This window comes from Sinocyclocheilus grahami, unplaced genomic scaffold (assembly GCF_001515645.1).
Source record: "Sinocyclocheilus grahami isolate Dianchi unplaced genomic scaffold, SAMN03320097.WGS_v1.1 scaffold1207.1, whole genome shotgun sequence".
Classification (NCBI taxonomy): domain Eukaryota; kingdom Metazoa; phylum Chordata; class Actinopteri; order Cypriniformes; family Cyprinidae; genus Sinocyclocheilus; species Sinocyclocheilus grahami.
In genome coordinates this window covers 351,772-371,052 of record NW_015506386.1, presented here as the reverse complement: position 1 = coordinate 371,052, position 19,281 = coordinate 351,772, and the positions used below count along the sequence as shown (strand labels likewise).

Below are 19,281 nucleotides of genomic sequence, written 5' to 3'. Positions count from 1 at the left end.
TTAATGTGTTTGTGATGTGTGTCTGTATCTGTCTCATAACAGCTCTTATTCTCATCAGGTTCAGATGCTGGAATCTGCTGCTGCTTTGTCTCGTCTATCACAGCGGTCAGTGTACTTTATGTTCATAAACTCTATTTATTCTTGTGTTCAGCGTCAGCTAGAGTTATTCTAGTGAATTATTTCTCTGTTGTGTCACTCAGTGAAGACTTGTGTTAACATTTGTGGATTGATGGTGGAAATATTCACTGGTTTATCATGCAGTTCATTTATTAATAAACATCGTTCAGGAATTCATTACAACTGCACTCGTACATCTGCTACAGCTTTATATTATTTTCATCAACATTTGAAATGTTAAAATGTGCCACTGCTAATATTGCTCACTCTTATTGCCCTTATTTATATTTAAATCTATATTTCTATTAGAAATATCTGGTTGCTGCAATGAAAGTCACTTTTTTAGTGCCGTGTTCCTTATTATAAACAATTGCTGTCCTTTTTTTGTAAAAGCAGGAAAGAGTTAAAGCTAAGTAGTTTATAAGGTAAAGCTCTGGTCGCTGCATTTAGACTTCTGACTGAACCTGCTGCTTTCTATTAATTCATCAACCAGATCTCATTAGTCATTAGTGCTTGAGATTGAGCATTTAATGCTTTTATTTCATGAAGAGACAATGAAGTAACCTGAGGTTAAGTGTTTAGATGAAGAGCACAAAGACAAAATAGATCATGTCTCTGATGAGCAATGAGCATCCTTAATATTTACATTCATTTCTGATGCTGAATATTAGAGAAACTCCTCCATCAGTTCACAGCTGATGAATCCACTTAGATGTGTGAAGAAATGTCTTCAGCAAAAGAAAATCCAGCTGACTAAATTAGACAGAAAATCGAAATTAGAAAATAGACAGAAATGCATGTATTTTTCAGTATTGACACTTTAAATAGAATCGTATTGAATTATATTGTCTGTATTTGCAGGAATCACCTCTATATCTGTGTCAGGAGAAAAGGGAGGAAACATCACACTGACATGTGAACATGAGACCAATAAAATTGTACACATTGAGTTATTCAGTGAACCAGGAGAAATTGATGTGTGTCAGGATGAAGAATGTAGTGGACGAGTGTTTAAAGAAGGAAACTGTGACGTCGTCATCAAGAATCTGAGCTTCAGTGACGCTGGGAAATATATTTTGAGAATGTATTACAATAATGATCTGACAGAGCTGGAGCGACTAATCAGGACGTACCAACTTCATATTCATGGTAAAGACAAAACTGATCAAACATCAGCATCTGCTTTTTTAAATGATTACATTTGGTCCCCAATCATAAATGTGTGTTTATGGATTTGATTGATTGACAGCATTATAATAATGATTAATGTCTTTCTGTTTCTCCTCAGATGAGATTACTGTGAAAACAGGCGAGGAGCTGAAGATGTCTGTTCTGTTGTCTAATGCTGATAAAGTGGAGAAAAGCTCTAGTGGAGAGTGGAGGGAGGTTTGGAGCAGAACTGATGGGGTTCAGAGCGATCGACTGAATGTTACTGATGGGAACCTGATCTTTAAATCGTTTACAGCCAGTGATGCAGGAACATACAGAGTTCTGGATTCAAAAGAAAAAACACTGATCACAGTGACAATAACAGGTGAGAGAAACTCAGATTTGTGGAAATATTATTTATAAATCATGTTCTGCTCACTTGTATATGTTTGGCGCCACCTACTGGCAGCTCTAGGCGAAGTGAGTTCAGAGTAGAGCACATTTCTGATGCAGTCAGTTTCTCCTCGATCTTTCAATGCATGCCATCCTTTGTTTTGTGTTTGTTAAAGCATCATCTGTAGGTTAATTATTCGTTACATAATGCTTGATTATATATATTTGCACATATTTGTGATAAATTCTTTCAAAGCTTTGATTTGATGTAATTTTAGTAATAGCCTCTAGCTGTTAGCCGAGCCTTTATTTGATATGGCACTCAATGTGTTGATTTCATTCTACTTTGATAAGACAATTTCTCTGTACGAGTCAATATTTGTATTTGCCGCTATTTTTGGTTATCATGGTAATCTCATTTAAGTAAATTGATTACATCGATAACATTTTAGCCTTTTCTCAGATATACAGTATCTCACAGAAGTGAGTACACCCCTCACATTTTAGTAAATATTTTATTATATATTTTCATGTGACAACACTGAAGAAATGACACTTTGCTACAATGTAAAGTAGTGAGTGTACAGCTTGTATAACAGTGTAAATTTACTGCCCCCTCAAAATAACTCAACACACAGCCATTAATGTCTAAACCGCCGGCCACAAAAGTGAGTACACCCCTAAGTGAAAATGTCCAAATTGGGCCCAAAGTGTCAATATTTTGTCCGCCCACCATTATTTTCCAGCACTGCCTTAACCCTCTTGGGCATGGAGTTCACCAGAGCTTCACAGGTTGCCACTGGAGTCCTCTTCCACTCCTCCATGACCACATCACAGAGCTGGTGGATGTTAGAGACCTTGCACTCCTCCACCTTCAATTTGAGGATGCCCCACAGATGCTCAATAGGGTTTAGGTCTGGAGACATGCTTGGCCAATCCATCACCTTCAACCTCAGCTTCTTTAGCAAGGCAGTGGTCATCTTGAAGGTGTGTTTGGGGTCGTTATCATGTTGGAATACTGCCCTGTGGCCCAGTCAATGAGTCACATGACACCGGGGAGAGAAAATGGCTAATTGGGCCCAATTTGGACATTTTCATTTAGGGGTGTACTCACTTTTGTGGTCAGCGGTTTAGACATTAATGGCTGTGTGTTGAGTTATTTTGAGGGGACAGCAAATTTACACTGTTATACAAGCTGTACACTCACTACTTTACATTGTAGCAAAGTGTCATCTCTTCAGTGTTGTCACATGAAAAGATATAATAAAATATTTACAAAAATGTGAGGGGTGTACTCACTTCTGTGAGATACTGTAAGTCTCAGAGCTGCTTTATGCATATTCTTTGGTTGTTGTATAATTATTCAGATTATTGTTTGTTCGCTGTTTTTTACAGCTTTATTCCTAATTCATAATGTACGTCTCAATGGCATCTTATTAAAATAACAAAGACTAAGGTGAATCCTGACTCATCTGGGAGAAGTCATGACCTAATGGTTAGAGAGTTGGACTCATGTGTTACGAGTCCGACTCTCTAACCATTAGGCTGGCGGGTTTGAGTCTCGTACCGGCAGGGATTGTAGGTGGGGGGAGTGAATGTACAGTGCTCTCTCCCACCTTTAATACCACGACTGAGGTGCCCTTGAGCAAGGCACCGAACCCCCAACTGCTCCCCAGGCGCTGCAGCAAAAAATGGCTGCCCACTGCTCCGGGTGTGTGTTCACGGTGTGTGTGTGTTCACTGCTGTGTGTGTGCACTTTGGATGGGTTAAATGCAGAGCACTAATTGGCCACATGTCACTTCACTTTCACTTTATGGATGGAGTTTGGCTGACTGTTAAATTGCATTAGCACATGCGAGAAGAACAGTACAAAGCATTTATTCATCATGATCTGAACAGCAAATTGATGCTAAACTGTGACTGAACTTTCAATATCCTCTAGAATCAAAGGAAAAGCTGGACACTGAACAACACAGTAAGTAAAACAGGCATTGAGAGCTTTACAAAATCCTCAAGCAATGAGTTTAATAATGAAAAACACATTTTTTTAAATGTGCTCTCTTCCCATCTCCCTCTTTTCCGTATTTAGGGAATTGGATTGTGCCAGTTTTAGTGTGTTTGGTGATTCTGGTGGTTCTGATTGTAATTTCTGTCATCATATGGCGACGTCGGCACAGAGCTCACACACAGGTTCCAGCAGAGGAGAATCAAGAGCCCCCACTGGGACTGGAGGAACTATAATGATCTTCACTGAAAGTGACTCAACTGCACAGGGGCCCTGAACACCTGGTGACACAATTTACAACGTTACTGATGTAATTTCAACATAAGTCAACATACTTCTACAGCTAGGGGGTGTAAATGTACTTTGGGACTGTGGCTACAGCAGTCCTGACGTGCATTGTGTGCACAACAGCAGGCCAAACTGGAAACCAGTTACAGGTTTGCTTCTGTGAACAATCAATGAACTGCAAGCACTTACTGAAAGCATGGGTCAAATCACTACTCAATCTGAAGATTTGTGTGACTACAATGTGGAATTGGACACAATTTTCTTTTGTTTATGAGCTGAGATGTCACTAAGTGCATTCTTTTGAGAATCTATTTAAGTATAAGAAAGTTTGGGCAAACCCAGAGCAAATGCAAAGTACACATGTTGTTTTAGATTTATGGTCATGTTTGTCTGTCTGCTTAAAGACAAAGACTGAGAATCATATAAGTGTGTAGTAATTTTTTGTAAAATCTAAAATAAAACCAAGCTATACGCTGTATTTGTTAAGAACTTTGAACAGTGTTGTTGAGCCAAATATTGTGAGATCAGAGATTTTACTACTATTGAGTGATTTTCAATCCATTTAACTTGATTAATTTGACTAATTCTCCCTCAGGAGAAGTTGTGGATGTCCTCTGAATGAGTTTAACCCTCAGGCTTGGTTACAAGCCTCTCAGTCGCATCAAAGCTATCATTATGTGCATTACAGTTTTAGATTGTGAATTTCTAATGTCTCATCTTTTATTCACAGTCACTGGGACGTCTGCAGGGCAGCAGTAGTTCTCTGGGACTGAGGAATACTTTTTTGCCAGATTAGAGTTTCTTTTGAGATTCTCAAAGTCTTGCCCAACTTCACTTTCACATACAAAAGATTCTAATGAGAATTTAATCATCTTTTTAGTTTATGCAATCTCAAATTCTTTGCACATAAATGTTTACTTTTCAAATGTTGCAAAGTTATTCTTGTAAAGCCAATAAACAATAGTGACAGGAAATTATTAATATCAGAATTTAGGTTGCAATTTACATGTTAACAGTAAGTTTCCCTACTATATTCGGTGAATAAATGTAATTACATTTAATGTGATTTCACAGTAAAATACTGTTAAAAATACTTTTTTTGGATGTGAAAAAGAAAAAGTCATTGTATAATTTACAGTAAAAACCCGTAAATTGACACTCCCAGAATTCCCTGCATGACACTTCATATTTGATGTTTTTTTGTTGAAATAACATGTTTCTTCTTAGTTTTTTCTTATCAGTTGTGTACACTAGGGTTTAATCTTACATCTAATGTTGTTAAATGAATGTTTATTGCATTATTTCAGTATCATGCATGTCACCACGATGGGGTTTAGTGTTTGTGTGAATGACACTGTGCACCTTCTATATATAAGTATTGTCCTCCTCAGCTCGTAGAAAAGCTGTATGTGATGAGCTTTGGTTCATCATGAGACTCTCATCACCAGCTGTTTTTGGTGGTTATCAGTGCATTACAATGGATCAAAACAGATATTAGTATTTTAACATGTTGGTTTATTAACATTACATCAGTTAATGAAATACGGTATTTTATTGTGAAGTCAAGTCTGTAAAACCTAAAATGTTGCTACCGTACTTTTTACGGTGAAGTTCTGGCAACCACAGCTGCCGGTATTTTACCGTAAATGTCAACGTTTTTTTTTACAGTTCCCTCAACACTTCTAAAAAGGTAAATAAGAATTGACTTACCGCAGCAGCTGGAGAAAGGGAAGGAGAAGCTCAAACCTCTTTGAACATTGAGCTGAAAAGACCCTCGCCAACAGGAGATGGGAGGTCACGGAGGGACGGTCACCAACAGTAAGAATCCACCGGCCAGCCCAAAAAGCAGAATCCAGCGGCCTGGTTGAAGGTTTAATGCGTATTCGGTCTTTTACTTGCGCGTCTGAATTTATCAGGACTTAGTGTAAATTTTAGTCTAGCTCTGTTTTCAATCTGACTCCAATTTTAAGTGATCAGTACATTTAGGCAATGTTTCTAATTAAAAACTGATCACAAATATCGATTGTTTATTTATTTAGATATTTGACTATTCTGGATATCCCATACTTTCAATTATTCGTTCATTCACTTACTCAGAGGATACAGGGTGATTATAATACCTTTCAGTGCCGCACCCTGCTAGCAAATAACAAAAAGTGTATTTTTTTTCTATAATCACAAAAACTTGTTAAGCCAGTGTCAGACAGAAATCAGAAGATCCCTAATGGAGAGCCCCCTGCCCCGCTCATTGGTACTTAAGTATGATCTGTCCTGGACGCAGATTTGCGGAAATGTTAGACTACACAATCTACTTGAAAAATTATTTCAGAAGAGATCAGAAATTATTATTTGTCAGGTAAAATTGTATCATATCAATTACATAATGAAACAATTAGTAGCCAGGATAATGCACTTGTGAATCACATTGTAGCCGCGTGGCAACCCCGCTCCTGTACATAGATGCTGTAGCCATATGAGGAATAGCCAAGTGATCCACGCAGGAGACAAACAAATTTAACATAGTCACACATGTAACAGTTATCCTACTTTAGCACAAGACACATGGTCTAAAATGCACAGAATATACTACCTTTAACTAATTTCAAAGAACACTTACAGTAAAGCAGTCGTGTGTTTTATAGAATAAACTTAACTAGCCTATGTGCACATGTAGTAGCACAAACAACTATACAGTGTGTTCTGTGGGCACAATGTGTTTAGCACAATTAAACTTTTGAATAAAAACAAAATGCATACCTGACCGCAGAGAGAGACACACAGCAGCGAGTGTTCTGCTGCAAAGCTCCAGAGACTCTCACACACTGCATGGGGTTTTTCTGACTACAGAATCCCAAAGTACGTTCCGAAGGCAGCATATTTCAGTTTTCGGATGCAGCACATATTAGGGATTTCTTGCACGTCAGAAGTCATTACTTCTATGAGTCTGATTTGGACTTTCTGCAGGAGAGCGCCCTCTGGCTTCGAGTATGAATAAAACACACACTGCACGAGAGAGTTCAGCACTCCTGATATTCACTTCTCCTCATTCTGGATACGAATAAACATCAGGTCATGCATCGACTATCGATGCTGTCTCTTTGAATTTAAATCTAGATTTAAATCTAGAAACCTCTGTGTGAACACACCTGCCCAAATAAAGGGAAGAATTTAAATTTTATTAAATTAAATATTTATTAAATATAAAAAATGCAGCTAACGTAGTTCTGCACACAGCAATATAAACAAAGGTGCCTGTTCTCTTTCGTAGTTGCTGTTTGATTGAGAAAAGTTTAAAGGGCGTCGAGGGGTCTTTTTTATGTTAACTGACTAAAATCTATTATTACAGTATTTATTTAAAAAACGTAGAGTGCCTTAAAAATAATTTTCACAACACAATAAAACAGGCTTATACTGATTTTATAGTCCTCCGAATTATTCTCATCAATCCTGTTCTTATTATCATCTTTCAAAAAATTAATAAATTCAGAACAGCATTAGAATAGAATTCTATTTTAAATAAGACAACAATAAATAAAGCAACAACAGTAGTGTTTACAACAGCAAAACCACCATACCCTGTAAACGCAATAATAATAATAATAATAATAATTCAGTTTCTAACTCCAGAGTTATTAAGCTTTTTTTTATTATTATTGAATTTTTGCAGACATCAAAAGCTATTACATCGGTTACAATATGAGGTAAGATGTCTGATTAACATTCTTTTACTTTTAAATTTAAAATGGTCTTTTCTGTTCTGTGTCCCTGCTTGTAATTATGTATTTGCGTATTCCAGTTTACCTCGTCATGCAGTTTTATCATTGTCGTGGCTGTTTTCAGCACCATCACAGAACCTTTAATGTTTTCATTAATATCAATATGAATAACCGTGTAAATTAAACACAATAATGAAATAACTAGTAACTTAATGTAGTGTTTTGCATTAAACTGTGATAATGTTAAAGAAATTCAGTCATATTAAAATATTTGACGACATGACAACCATCTAAAAAGACAGGTTTACGTGTCGTTTATAAATTGAATACAAACATTAGTTGGTTGAATCATGTTGACTCTGAAGCGGTTTCTCAGTCGGTGTCTCTGCCTCTCTTAGATACTCTTTTTATACCCAATCATGTTTCTGACCGGTTGCCAATTACCCTAATTAGTTGCAAAATGTTCCTCCAGCCTTTTGTTGCCCGCGGTCCAATTTTTTTGAGACGTGTTGCGGCCATCAAAATCAAAATTACCTTACTTTTCCCCATTAAATTGTACATTTTAGTAATTTGATATGTTTCCTATATGTTCCATTATGAATAAAACGTGGGTTTATGATATTTACAAATCTTTGCATTCTGTTTTTATTTACATTCTGCACAGCGTCACAACTTTTTTGGAATTAGGGTTGTAAATACAGTGTATACTGTAAATGAAAAATACATTACAGAAATATGTTGACAGAATCCTCTGCAGATCTTTTGGCTCTGAAGACAGATGTTGCAGGCGTCACTGCATCTTTTTGATGATCGCAGCGATCAGAATCAGAACCGGCAGAGCAAACACAACCGACACAAACAGTCCCGCCGGCCCGAACAAACTCCAGTGATCTACAGCAGGAAGACAAAACATAGATTTTTAACATATGCATTTATTTTTTATTTTCATTTTTATGCATGCCGTTTGAAGATTTTGTAAGTTCTCAATGCCTCCTATTTTAAAAAAACCTACTACGTTTTTTGTCATCATCCATGTAGTTCAGATTTCCCTCTGATTCTGTAGAGGATATTGAAAGGTTAATCATACAGTATAGAATAAACCTCAGCTGTCCACTTTAAAAAATAATATTTCTAAACATCCACTGAACTTTTCTCATCTGTGACAGTCACTGTGATCAAGATTTCTCCTTCATAGCCCAGAACTCTGTATGCTCCTGCGTCATCAGACGTAAACTCTTTAATGGTCAGAGTCCCGTCACTGTCGGTCAGTCGACTGTATGCTACATTAACCCTTGACTTGCTGTCTCTCTTCCAGACCTTCTTCCATTCTGTGCTGCTTTTGTTTTGATGCATAACTTGATGAGCATCTGGCAATAGAACATCTAACTTCAGCTGCTCACCGATTTTCACTGAAATATCATCTGAGGAGAAACAGAAAGACATTAATTATTCGCTCTAAAAAATGCTGGGTTGTTTCAACCCAACTTTGGGTCAAACATACTGTTGGGTTAAATTTTTTATTTTAATTTTTAACCCAAAAGTTGGATTAGTCCATATTTGACCCAAAGTTGGATTGAAACAACCCAGCATTTCTCACGATATCTGTCACAGTTATGGACTTCTTTTGCTGTGTTTTAATTTATGCCCATTTTGAGTTTGACCTCTTCCCATGTTCTGATTAGTTATCATCCTCAGCTGTCTGTCCCTCGTTATCTCACCCTACATAAGTTCCCCTATCAGTTCAGTTAGTGTCGGTTATTAATGTTGTGTATGCTGCTTGTAGTTCCCTGTTTCTTCACTAAATTTCCGTCTCCTTGGCTTATTATTAAACAGTGTTTGGATTCTCTTCTTCTTTGTGTGCTTTCCTCCCGCAAGAGCGTGACAGTATCATAATCACTTTGATAAAAACGCAGACTAATCTGACTTTTAAGCAGGATGTTAAGTGTCTCTGTTGGTTTTAGACCATATCAACACAATTACTAAAGGAAAACCAGAAAGCTCATGCTGATGGTTTGATCAGTTTTGACTTTACCATAAATATGAAGATGGTACGTCCTGATTTGTGGCTCCAGCACTGACTTAGCATTATTGTAATAGACATTTAAAATGTATTTCCCAGCATCACTCAGTCTCAGATCCTTGATGACGACGTCACATGCTCCTTTTTTACATACTCGCTTACTGCAGTATTTCTTATCATAAACAAGGATGTTTTTTGACTGTCTGTTTAAATGAATAAGAAAAATCTCTCTGGCTTTAAATTCACACGGCAGGATGATGCTGCCTCCCTTTTTTCCTGCCACATGTATAGGGATGGTTTCTGCAAATATAAACAGTTTAATTGTTATTCAATAAAAATATCAATACTGAAAAAAACATGCTTTTTCTTTGTATTATCAGTAATCAACGTCATTATAAAATATTCTAGCAGAGTTCTTTAAGTCAACTGGATTAAAGGAGCCAACAATATTAGCAGTGTCACATTTTAACATCTCCAAAGTTTAAAATATTGATGGCAGTATAGCTCAAAGTGCCAGTGCATTTGTAGTGAATTCCTGAACAACATTAAATGAATAAAAGAAGTCAGTCATGGTGTGTGATGACCAGGGATGCACATAAGTTATTCAGTCTGTTCCAATGTGAGCACCTGGAGATTGGGTTTGGTGTGACCCATATAACTATAAATAATTAATAATAGAAATAATAGTATTATTGCACTTTACTTAATAAAATAATAAGCAAAATAATAAAGTGTGATGGTACTATTATATATTAAAGTAAAAAGTGAGTATTAAATAAAAAATACAATTATTTTATAGTACACTTAAAAATAGAATGCTAATATTTACATTTTAATTTTCTTATATTTATTTTTTACTTATATATATATATATATATATATATATATATGAATTTTAATCATTTACTACTACAGAGCCCCTAAAGGGACACGGTGGTGGAAAAAATTCGGGGTGGGAGCAAAAAATATTTTTCAAATCTTTTGCGTTCCCCCGAGAAATTTTGCGTTCAAAACCAGTTGAGTTTGGACAAACACTCCTTACAAAATCTTCAAACAGTGGTTCATACAGCTCCATACACTCACAATGAAGCAGTTAATAGAGTTTTATTTTGAACTTAGACTCAAATATAAAGAAATAAATTCAGTGCTTAGCTCAAGGCATGGTTTAACAGTTTATTAATAAAATATACTACATACAGGAAACCAGATAAGGCCAGAATATGAACAGAAAGTGCTAAATCGCACGTTAATATAAGAAGACAGTGATATAATAAGCCCAAATTTAATTTTTTATTAAAAATATACACTATGAACAGGCAAGCGCTAATCCATTAAGCCATGTTAGGAGTTTTCTTTATAATGTTTTTTACGGGGGAGAAAACCTGTGAAACTTGCGCGTTCCATTCATATTCTGGGTCATCTGCTTTCCTGTGCGTATTAGATTTTATTAATAAACTGTATAAACAGATTTGGTCTTTTTATGTCACCATTTTCGTCCATTAGCCTAAGCATTTTCTGTAATGGTTTTCTATGGGGGAGAAAAAGCTAAACATGCATTAACGCATATTATGGGCTATTCTGCTATATTAGTAATATTATTAATAAGGTTACTTAATATTAATAGTGTTATTTGTATTAATAACCAATTTGGCCCTCCAATGTCTCTGGTTTAGTACATTGCTGATTCCAAAGCATCGGTTCTTATACTGCTGGATCTATCTGCTGCTTTTGACATGCAATCATCAGATCCTCCTGTCTGCCCTCTCTTCACTGGGCATCACAGGGGTTCCTCTTCGCTGGTTTGAATCCTATCTCACTGGTAGGTCTTTCAGGGTGGCTTGGGGAGGGGAGGTATCCAAAGCTCATCAACTGGTCACTGGGGTTCCTCAGGGATCAGTTCTTGGACCCCTCCTCTTCTCCATATACACTACATCACTGGGTCCCATCATACAGGCACATGGCTTCTCCTACCATTGCTATGCTACACACAGCTCTATCTCTCATTTCAACCAGATGATCCAACGGTAGCTGCACGGATCTCAGGCTGCCTGGCGGACATCTCGGCATGGATGAAAGAACATCACCTACAGCTCAACCTGGCAAAAACTGAGCTTCTTGTCTTTCCTGCCACTCCAACTCTACAGCATGATTTCACCATCCAGCTAGGTTCTTCTACAATTACCCCATCAACTTCGGTCAGAAATGTTGGTGTAATCTTTGATGACCAGCTGACCTTCAAAGATCACATTGCAAAGACTGCTCGATCTTGCAGGTTTGCATTGCACAACATCAGAAAGATCAGGCCCTTTCTAACGGAGCATTCTGCACAACTTCTTATCCAGGCCCTTGTCATTTCTAGGCTGGACTACTGCAGTGCTCTTCTGGCTGGACTTCCATCAAGCACAATCAAACCTCTACAAATGATTCAGAATGCAGCGGCGCGACTGGTCTTCAATGAGCCCAAAAGAGCCCATGTTACTCTGGCCTCTCTTTATCTCCTTGCACTGGCTACTGAATCTCTGACAATTTTCAAGCTACACCTGAAAACTAATCTCTTTCGATGCTACTTTACTTCATCCTAAATTTAAAAAAATAAAAGCACTTCCTGTGTCTGTTTGCCTCTTTAAGAAGAATCGCTTTATGCATTCCCCAATTGCAAGTCGCTTTGGATAAAGGTGTCTGCAAAATGACTAAATTTAAGTATAAATTAAGCCACATTAAGCGTACAGAATGTCCCAAACAGAATGTGCAGCACTGACTGTATTTCTTTATACTTGAGTCCAATTTCTAAATACAACTCTATGAACTGCTCCATTGTGAACGTACTAGGGGTGTAACGATTCACTCGTTTTCTCGATGCATCGATTACAAACCCTGACGATGCAATGCATCGATCTTGAAACAATAATCGGACAATAATCTATTTAAAACGCTAAGAATCGAATGAATCGCGATTCCTATAGCGATTCAATGCTTTCAAAATATATACACATTAAATTGCTACAAGAACTAATTAATGGAGACCTCACATCTCTCCTTCACGCGCTCCACTAACCGCCTGTGACTGTCACAGGATTGCGCTCGTGCTCCGTTCGTCGCACTCACACATTTTTGAGCAGCTGATGTGTGATCTCTCCTTAGTACTCGTGGCCAGTAATGCTAAAGTGAAGTAGTTTCGCTTTTCTGTAGTTTCTCAGTGGCTCTCGGTCATACCGACGACGACAATACCCGAGCAAGTCGAAGGCTGTGCATTTATTGCATGGACGGAGCACAAATGAAAGTGTCTAAAGCAGGGCTTTCCAAACTCGGTACTGGAGGGCCGGTGTCCTGAAGAGTTTTGCTCCAACCCTAATTAAACACACCTGAACCAGATAATCAAGCTCTTACTAGGCATACTAGAAACTTAAAGGCAGGTGTGTAGAGGCAAGTTGGAGCTAAACTCTGCAGGACACCGGCTCTCCAGGACCGAGTTTGGACAGCCCTGGTCTAACGCATACACACAGTTCCATTGAATGATAAATGTGTTTTAACAATGTCCTTCAACCGAATGTACGAGGAAAATAACCACAGCATTAACAACAACCTTGAAATAAGTGCACGAGGTTTATCTGATAATCAGATGCATGAAACCAGCGTTCGTTGCTATAGCAAACAGACCTCAGGCGCGTTTTCTTTCAGGATCTTCATTTGCCGATGGAGAGGAAAAGTTAAATACTATAGCATTTTATTTTATGAAAATTAGATAAAGAAGTTTTCGCACTGAAAGAGAAGTGATCTCGCGCTCATAGATGTGCCAGGCTATATCTGCAGCTAAACTGTATACACAGCAGAATGAACTGATGAAACGTTAAGACAATAAACACAATAAATAAATACAATTTATGAATGACGCAGTGCTAATGGACACATAATTTATTACAGTAGCCTACAGAAACTATAAAGTATATATTTTTGTTCTGTGCAGAAAATTGAAATAATTGTTTGTAGTATATAAAACAATCATAATATTGCCATTAGGGAAAACATTATAGATTACAAATGATTGATTATTGTCCAGCAGTGTATTTGATTACTTATAGCAAATTCAAAGAAAGAGCTAAGAAAAGAATTCCTTGTAAAAAAAAATAATAATAATATTACTCCCCCTCCTTTGACAAGCGCAGTCTGCTCTGATTGGCCAGCTGACCCAGTGCATTGTGATTGGCCGAAAACCACAAGCACGCGTCGGAAATGTAACGCCCCTTACCATAATAGCGAGCTTCAACTTTCAAAGTAAATATCAATAATGTGGTTAGTTTTACCATCAGTTTAAGCCTGAAAGAGCAACAGAGTCGCGTGACAGACACAGTGATGATGCAGTACACAAGCCGCGGTTAAGACAGCTGACGTGCTATGATTTCTGACAGACAGTTCACTCTCCTGTGATGTGACTCTGTTCCCCTCACACACACACACACAATGCGCAAAACTCCGCATTTGAACAGTCAATAGCAAATACTTAAACTAATAACAAAACATACTTGCAGTCGCTGATTCAGAAGCGGCAGATTGTCATAGCAAAGTCGGAGTTGACTTTTTTTTTTATATATTTGTGCACAGCCAGCCTTGTACTCTTCTAGGTTCAAAAAACTGTAGTCCATTAAATGCGTTGCACAAATTCGAACATCTGGGTTGTGCTGTTCTGTTGTAAATAAATCTTAACCAATGATTCCTAATTGCATCTACTTCCGGAAGGCCAAATAAAGTGCTTTTGCTTTCTCACTGAAACACACAGCGTCTCCCTGACATGCTGCTTCAACACTACTGCTGTTCCTGAAACCACGCCTTCTTTCTTTGTGTGCACATTTGGGCGGCATTATGCTAATATTTCCACATAGTGACGTAGATATGTGGGGGCGTGTTAGAACGAGCCGTTTTAGGTAGGCGTGGCTGACTCTTAACTTTTATAAAGAATATCTCTTTGGATTTGAGACTTTAGTCTTTGCAACTTTACAGATCTTCTTTATGCAACAAGAGCTTGTAACACTCCAAAGAGAAAGGAAAACTTGAAATCGCATCATTATGCCTTGGCAAACTGCTAGCTGGTCAAGCTAGTTTGTCTTAACATAGTGTCTGTGTTTATGCAACTGGCCCCAGAGCTGTTGAGAAACTCCCATAGGCTTCCATAGGAGCTGTGGAATGCAGAAGTAAAGCGTGTTTCTGAGCAGCCAATAGTTCCAAACAACCAGTAGTTCCAACATTGAAGGCCATTCATTTCAGTGTTAGTCACACTTGCCAGAATGTTGAAGAAATTACAGCATTTTTTGACGTTTTAATGCATTAGTTGATCTCTCGGAAATCTGTCTAGTGTCGACTCTATGTCGAACCGGCAACCAATTTAGAGCCATTCAAATAGGAGTAATATGTTGGCGTTTGCGGACTCCCGTTAGAAATCTGGCTGCAGCGTTTTGCACCATTTGAAGCCTTGTAATAGAGGACTGGGAAATTCCAGCATATAAAGAATTACAGTAGTCCAATCGAGATAAAACGAAAGCATGTGTGACTCTTTCAAGACCTTTGGGGGACAGAAACGGCTTTACTCTAGACAGAAGTTTCAGATTAAAAAAGCCTGACTTAACTACTGTGTTTATGTGTTGATCAAACTTAAAGTAGGAGTCCAGAGTTATTCCCAGACTTTTCACAGTTAGTTTGATATAAGAGTGCAGATTTCCAACATTGACAATGTTTTTTTCTTTCCCCACAGAGGGCCCAAACACAATCAGATTCAGTGATCTTTGCTAAGCTACAGCTAAAAGTGCAACCGCCAGACCCGGAGATCGGCTGAACAAGTTTTCCCACAACCCACACCACAGAACCATGATAAAAAAATATAAATAAATAAATTTTAAAAATCAGTGATGAATAATCATAAACTAAAACAAATTCCAAACTGGAAAAACAAAATCTCAAAGTTTTGATATTACAAACAGTGAGGAAATAATCGACATAGCCCATTGTGTCTGATTGCATTATCCGTTATTCAATATTCACAGGCCTTTTAATTTCACTATTGATTTAAATTTGGGGAAGAGTTACGCCCTTTTCAAAATATGAGATCATTGGAGTCCATACTGAATAAAAAGGGGTCAGCATCATCTCTTCACAGGTGTTCTTGGGTCATTCATTTCTTAACCCGTATTTGATCAAATTCAATTATATTTCATTGCATGAATCTGTCTTTTATGAATTGGGGCTACCTTACTGGATGGAAATCCTCCCCTTAATTAAAGAGTTCATCCAATGAGTTATTTGGTTGAGTTTCGCTGCTTATTGCGCTTGAACGGTTTAAATCACTTGTTTTTAAATGCCCACCCCTAGAATGTCAGTCCGATTGACTTGGATAGTGGTGCAACAGAAAAACAATCAACTCTACTTGGAACTGAAAATCAAAATTAGTTTCGATTTTCAAACAACAATTACTGCAAACTGACCACTGTAATTGAAAAACCGTAACAGCAGGAGATATTTCAACCTGAAGAGCTGGTTATGTGGTTGATACAGGCTACACTGTAGGGAGTTTTATGCAAGGATAAATGCTTTTCTGATATAATAACCAACTTAAAAATATTTATAAATGATTCCAGTGTAATCCTCTGTTTGAAATGATCAGTCAAACCCACAAACAACAAGTTTTATGAATTATTTTACCTGCTACCCATCAGTCCGCTCATATGCGTATAGGCTGATCACCGTCACAATCTAGTAATAAATAGCCCACAAATAAAAACCATCATCATCATCAAAATTAATGGATACGTTCACAGTAAACATCATGCACTCATTTCCTTAGCAGGTTTAGTTTTCCACAAAACAATTGTTAGACAAAATTACATTGTTTGATCTGGATTTAAAAACACGAAAGTTTCCATGGGAAAACTTCTGCAAATCTGCATGGCCTTTTTTCAGGTGTCATAATAAATTGATGCACACGTGTGATGTTTTTAGTTTTAGTGCTGCTTAGAACTCTCAACAACACGTTTAACATTGCATTTTAATCAAGCTTCATGTGGCGTGAAACATGCATTTACTTTCTCTTGAACTCATATTAATGCTCCTCTAAAGCTTTGCAACAACAGACGTCTAGACGAGATCTGGCCATCAGAACAAGTTTTCAAACAGTGAATGAGAATACAAATGTAACTTCAGGGCTAAGCCAGGCCAAAATAATAAACAAAAAGTAAATTACCTTAACTTCAGAAACGAACCCCCGGTTTCACAGACAAGGCTTAAGCCTAGTCCCAGACTAAAGTGTAAATCTGAGCAGTTTTAACTGAAAGAATTGCACTGACTGATCTTAAAATATATCAGTGCCTCTGTTTTGTCTCAAGATGCACGCCAGTAATGTTTTTTCTAAGCCACGCTAATACAAATTACTTAAATGTCCTAATTGAACTATTGCCTAGTCCTGGTTTAGTCTAAGCCCTGTCTGTGAAACCAGGCCTAAACGTTCTGAACAAAATACAAGAACTTCCCTAACACCTTAACTAAAGCAAAAACAGGAGAAAAGTATGTCAGGAATAAATGGCTCCTACAGTGTTCATGACTCAAAGGCCATTTGTTCTCAGGTTACATAAGAAAAGTAGACTATAAGTATACTTTCCTATTTGTAGTTTAAAAGAAGTATACTAATAGCACACTTGAATAAACTTATTTTTCGTAAGGGAAGTGGCCAAACACACCATAATATATATATATATATATATTTTTTTTTTTTTTTTTTTTTTTAGAAACATCAGGCATACTAAAAAGTAATGTCAATAAATACATAAATATTTAACATTAGTTTCAGAGCCTGTGCACACATGAAGTGCTTTGTCATGCATTTTTCAAACTTTTGAAGAACACATGAAAAAAAAAAAAAAAAAAAGAAAGAAAGGATGAAATGCGACAGATTTACGTCGGGACCACACAAAAATAAATGCACTGTTCAAAATAAATAAAAAAAATAAAATCTGCTGAACTTCTCGGCGAGTACGTAAGATGTCGCGTGGTGACGTCACGCGGCACTGATCTCACGCACGGGTCACGTGATCGGTCTGAAACTACAACAGCTGCAGAGATGTCACTTCTTCATTTCGCGTTAATATGTTCATAGTTTAAAACATGTGGGCGTTTAAAGCGAATTTGGCATTTTCTGTGCTGTTTGTCGTGTTTGGTGCTGCGCTTGGATTCCTGGGGAATAGAGATACATTTCGGCGGAAGGTAGAAATAAATCACTGTCTGAGATCCGAAACAATGTAGCAAACTTCTTTCCGGTGCAACAACAACAACAACAAACACGTACAAAGCTGCAAATACTTACATAACAGACACAGTTTAGAAGAAGAAGTGCTTTTATGCTTCCAGACACTGGACGTGGTGTATTTTAATTAATGTATTAAATTTTATAATAATAATAATGTATTATTTTACCTTACAAAAGTATTTTACAGTGGTTCAGTGATGGATAATACTGTGATGAAATCTTGTTTACCACATAATTAATACCATGCTACATGCAAAACAACCACAACATTACTATAGTATTCTGTCTAAATCATTATTGCAGCACTACTCTACATTTATAGCTTGATTTCTGCCTGTCCTGTTAGTCATCAGGTTACTCTTTGTGTGTTTTTGAGCAGAACTAGATCATATTTCAGTGTAATTAGTGACATGAACATGTGTATTATATACATTTTTAGAGTTATGATTGATGTGTGCTGTTGTTTCATACATAAGCCTTTCAAAACCCATAATCTGTGTCTTGTTTTATAATTCTACATGTATTAAGTTACCGTGTTATTAGTGATTGATAATGATGATGAATTATTCACATCATTCTGGACATTTGCAAGCTATAAATAATCTTTAATTGAGATGTGATAAAAGTTCATATTGAAACTAAATCAGGGCTCAAAAATAAGGGTTTTCTTCCTGATGGCAGAAGGTCACGTAACTTTTTTACTTTTTCCAGCCAATAAAAGTGATCGATTTTTATTTTGTGTATTTTGTCATTTAATTTTATGTTTTCATTATTTGAAATGTATTTGACCTTCTAACTCTAGCACTCTCTATTCTAAGAAAACAAACTCTTGACCCTCTAACACTTGCACTCTATTCTTTTTCTATTCTATCTTGTTTTATTTTTTATTTTTTTAAATGACCCTCTAACACTAGCATTTTCTATTCTTTTTCTATTCTTTAGACATGTTTTATTTTTATTTATTTAAAAAAATGACCCTCCAACACTCGCATTTTCTATTCTTTTTCTATTCTATATTCTTGTTTTATTTTTATTTATTATTAAAAAATGACTCTTTAACACTAGCATTTTCTATTCTTTTTCTATTCTATCTTGTTTTATTTTTTATTTTTTTAAATGACCCTCTAACACTAGCATTTTCTATTCTTTTTCTATTCTTTAGACATGTTTTATTTTTATTTATTTAAAAAAATGACCCTCCAACACTCGCATTTTCTATTCTTTTTCTATTCTATATTCTTGTTTTATTTTTATTTATTATTAAAAAATGACCCTCTAACACTAGCATTTTCTATTCTTTTTCTATTCT

At 36.7% G+C, this 19,281-nt stretch overlaps 3 protein-coding genes across 3 annotated transcripts in view; 2 read left to right on the top strand and 1 right to left on the bottom strand.

The window, feature by feature from the left end:
• LOC107568021 (uncharacterized) overlaps nucleotides 1-3,918 on the top strand; it is a 6,684-nt gene extending 2,766 nt beyond the window's left edge. The window contains exons 2-6 of the mRNA XM_016253851.1: nucleotides 59-105; nucleotides 979-1,266; nucleotides 1,406-1,651; nucleotides 3,602-3,634; nucleotides 3,749-3,918. Of these exons, the coding sequence (XP_016109337.1) occupies nucleotides 59-105; nucleotides 979-1,266; nucleotides 1,406-1,651; nucleotides 3,602-3,634; nucleotides 3,749-3,900 (766 nt within the window). The 3' untranslated portion in view covers nucleotides 3,901-3,918. The remainder of the gene's footprint in view (nucleotides 1-58; nucleotides 106-978; nucleotides 1,267-1,405; nucleotides 1,652-3,601; nucleotides 3,635-3,748) is intronic.
• A 4,223-nt stretch (nucleotides 3,919-8,141) lies between these two features.
• Nucleotides 8,142-16,398, bottom strand: LOC107568014 (uncharacterized). The gene is made up of 6 exons (XM_016253845.1): nucleotides 16,376-16,398; nucleotides 16,159-16,199; nucleotides 9,701-9,988; nucleotides 8,817-9,089; nucleotides 8,681-8,725; nucleotides 8,142-8,559 (listed from the first exon to the last, which is right to left on the bottom strand). Exons 1-6 carry the CDS (start codon nucleotides 16,396-16,398, stop codon nucleotides 8,459-8,461), a joined length of 771 nt encoding a protein of 256 aa, XP_016109331.1. The 3' UTR covers nucleotides 8,142-8,458.
• Nucleotides 16,399-17,760: 1,362 nt separating this feature from the next.
• The window catches only part of glmp (glycosylated lysosomal membrane protein), a 21,070-nt gene continuing 19,549 nt past the window's right edge, over nucleotides 17,761-19,281 (top strand). The window contains exon 1 of the mRNA XM_016253846.1: nucleotides 17,761-17,929. Within this exon, the coding sequence (XP_016109332.1) occupies nucleotides 17,831-17,929 (99 nt within the window). The 5' untranslated portion in view covers nucleotides 17,761-17,830. The remainder of the gene's footprint in view (nucleotides 17,930-19,281) is intronic.

What these genes read in the sequence shown, in the direction of transcription:
- LOC107568014 (XM_016253845.1), bottom strand. Translation starts at nt 16,398, where the DNA reads ATGAGCGGACTGATGGGTAGCAG. An exon ending in ACGGTTTTTCAATTACAGTG is followed by an intron (nt 9,989 to 16,158) that starts GTCAGTTTGCAG and finishes TTATATTTGCAG; the next exon opens with AAACCATCCCTATACATGTG. An exon ending in GACTGTCACAGATGAGAAAA is followed by an intron (nt 8,726 to 8,816) that starts GTTCAGTGGATG and finishes TATCCTCTACAG; the next exon opens with AATCAGAGGGAAATCTGAAC.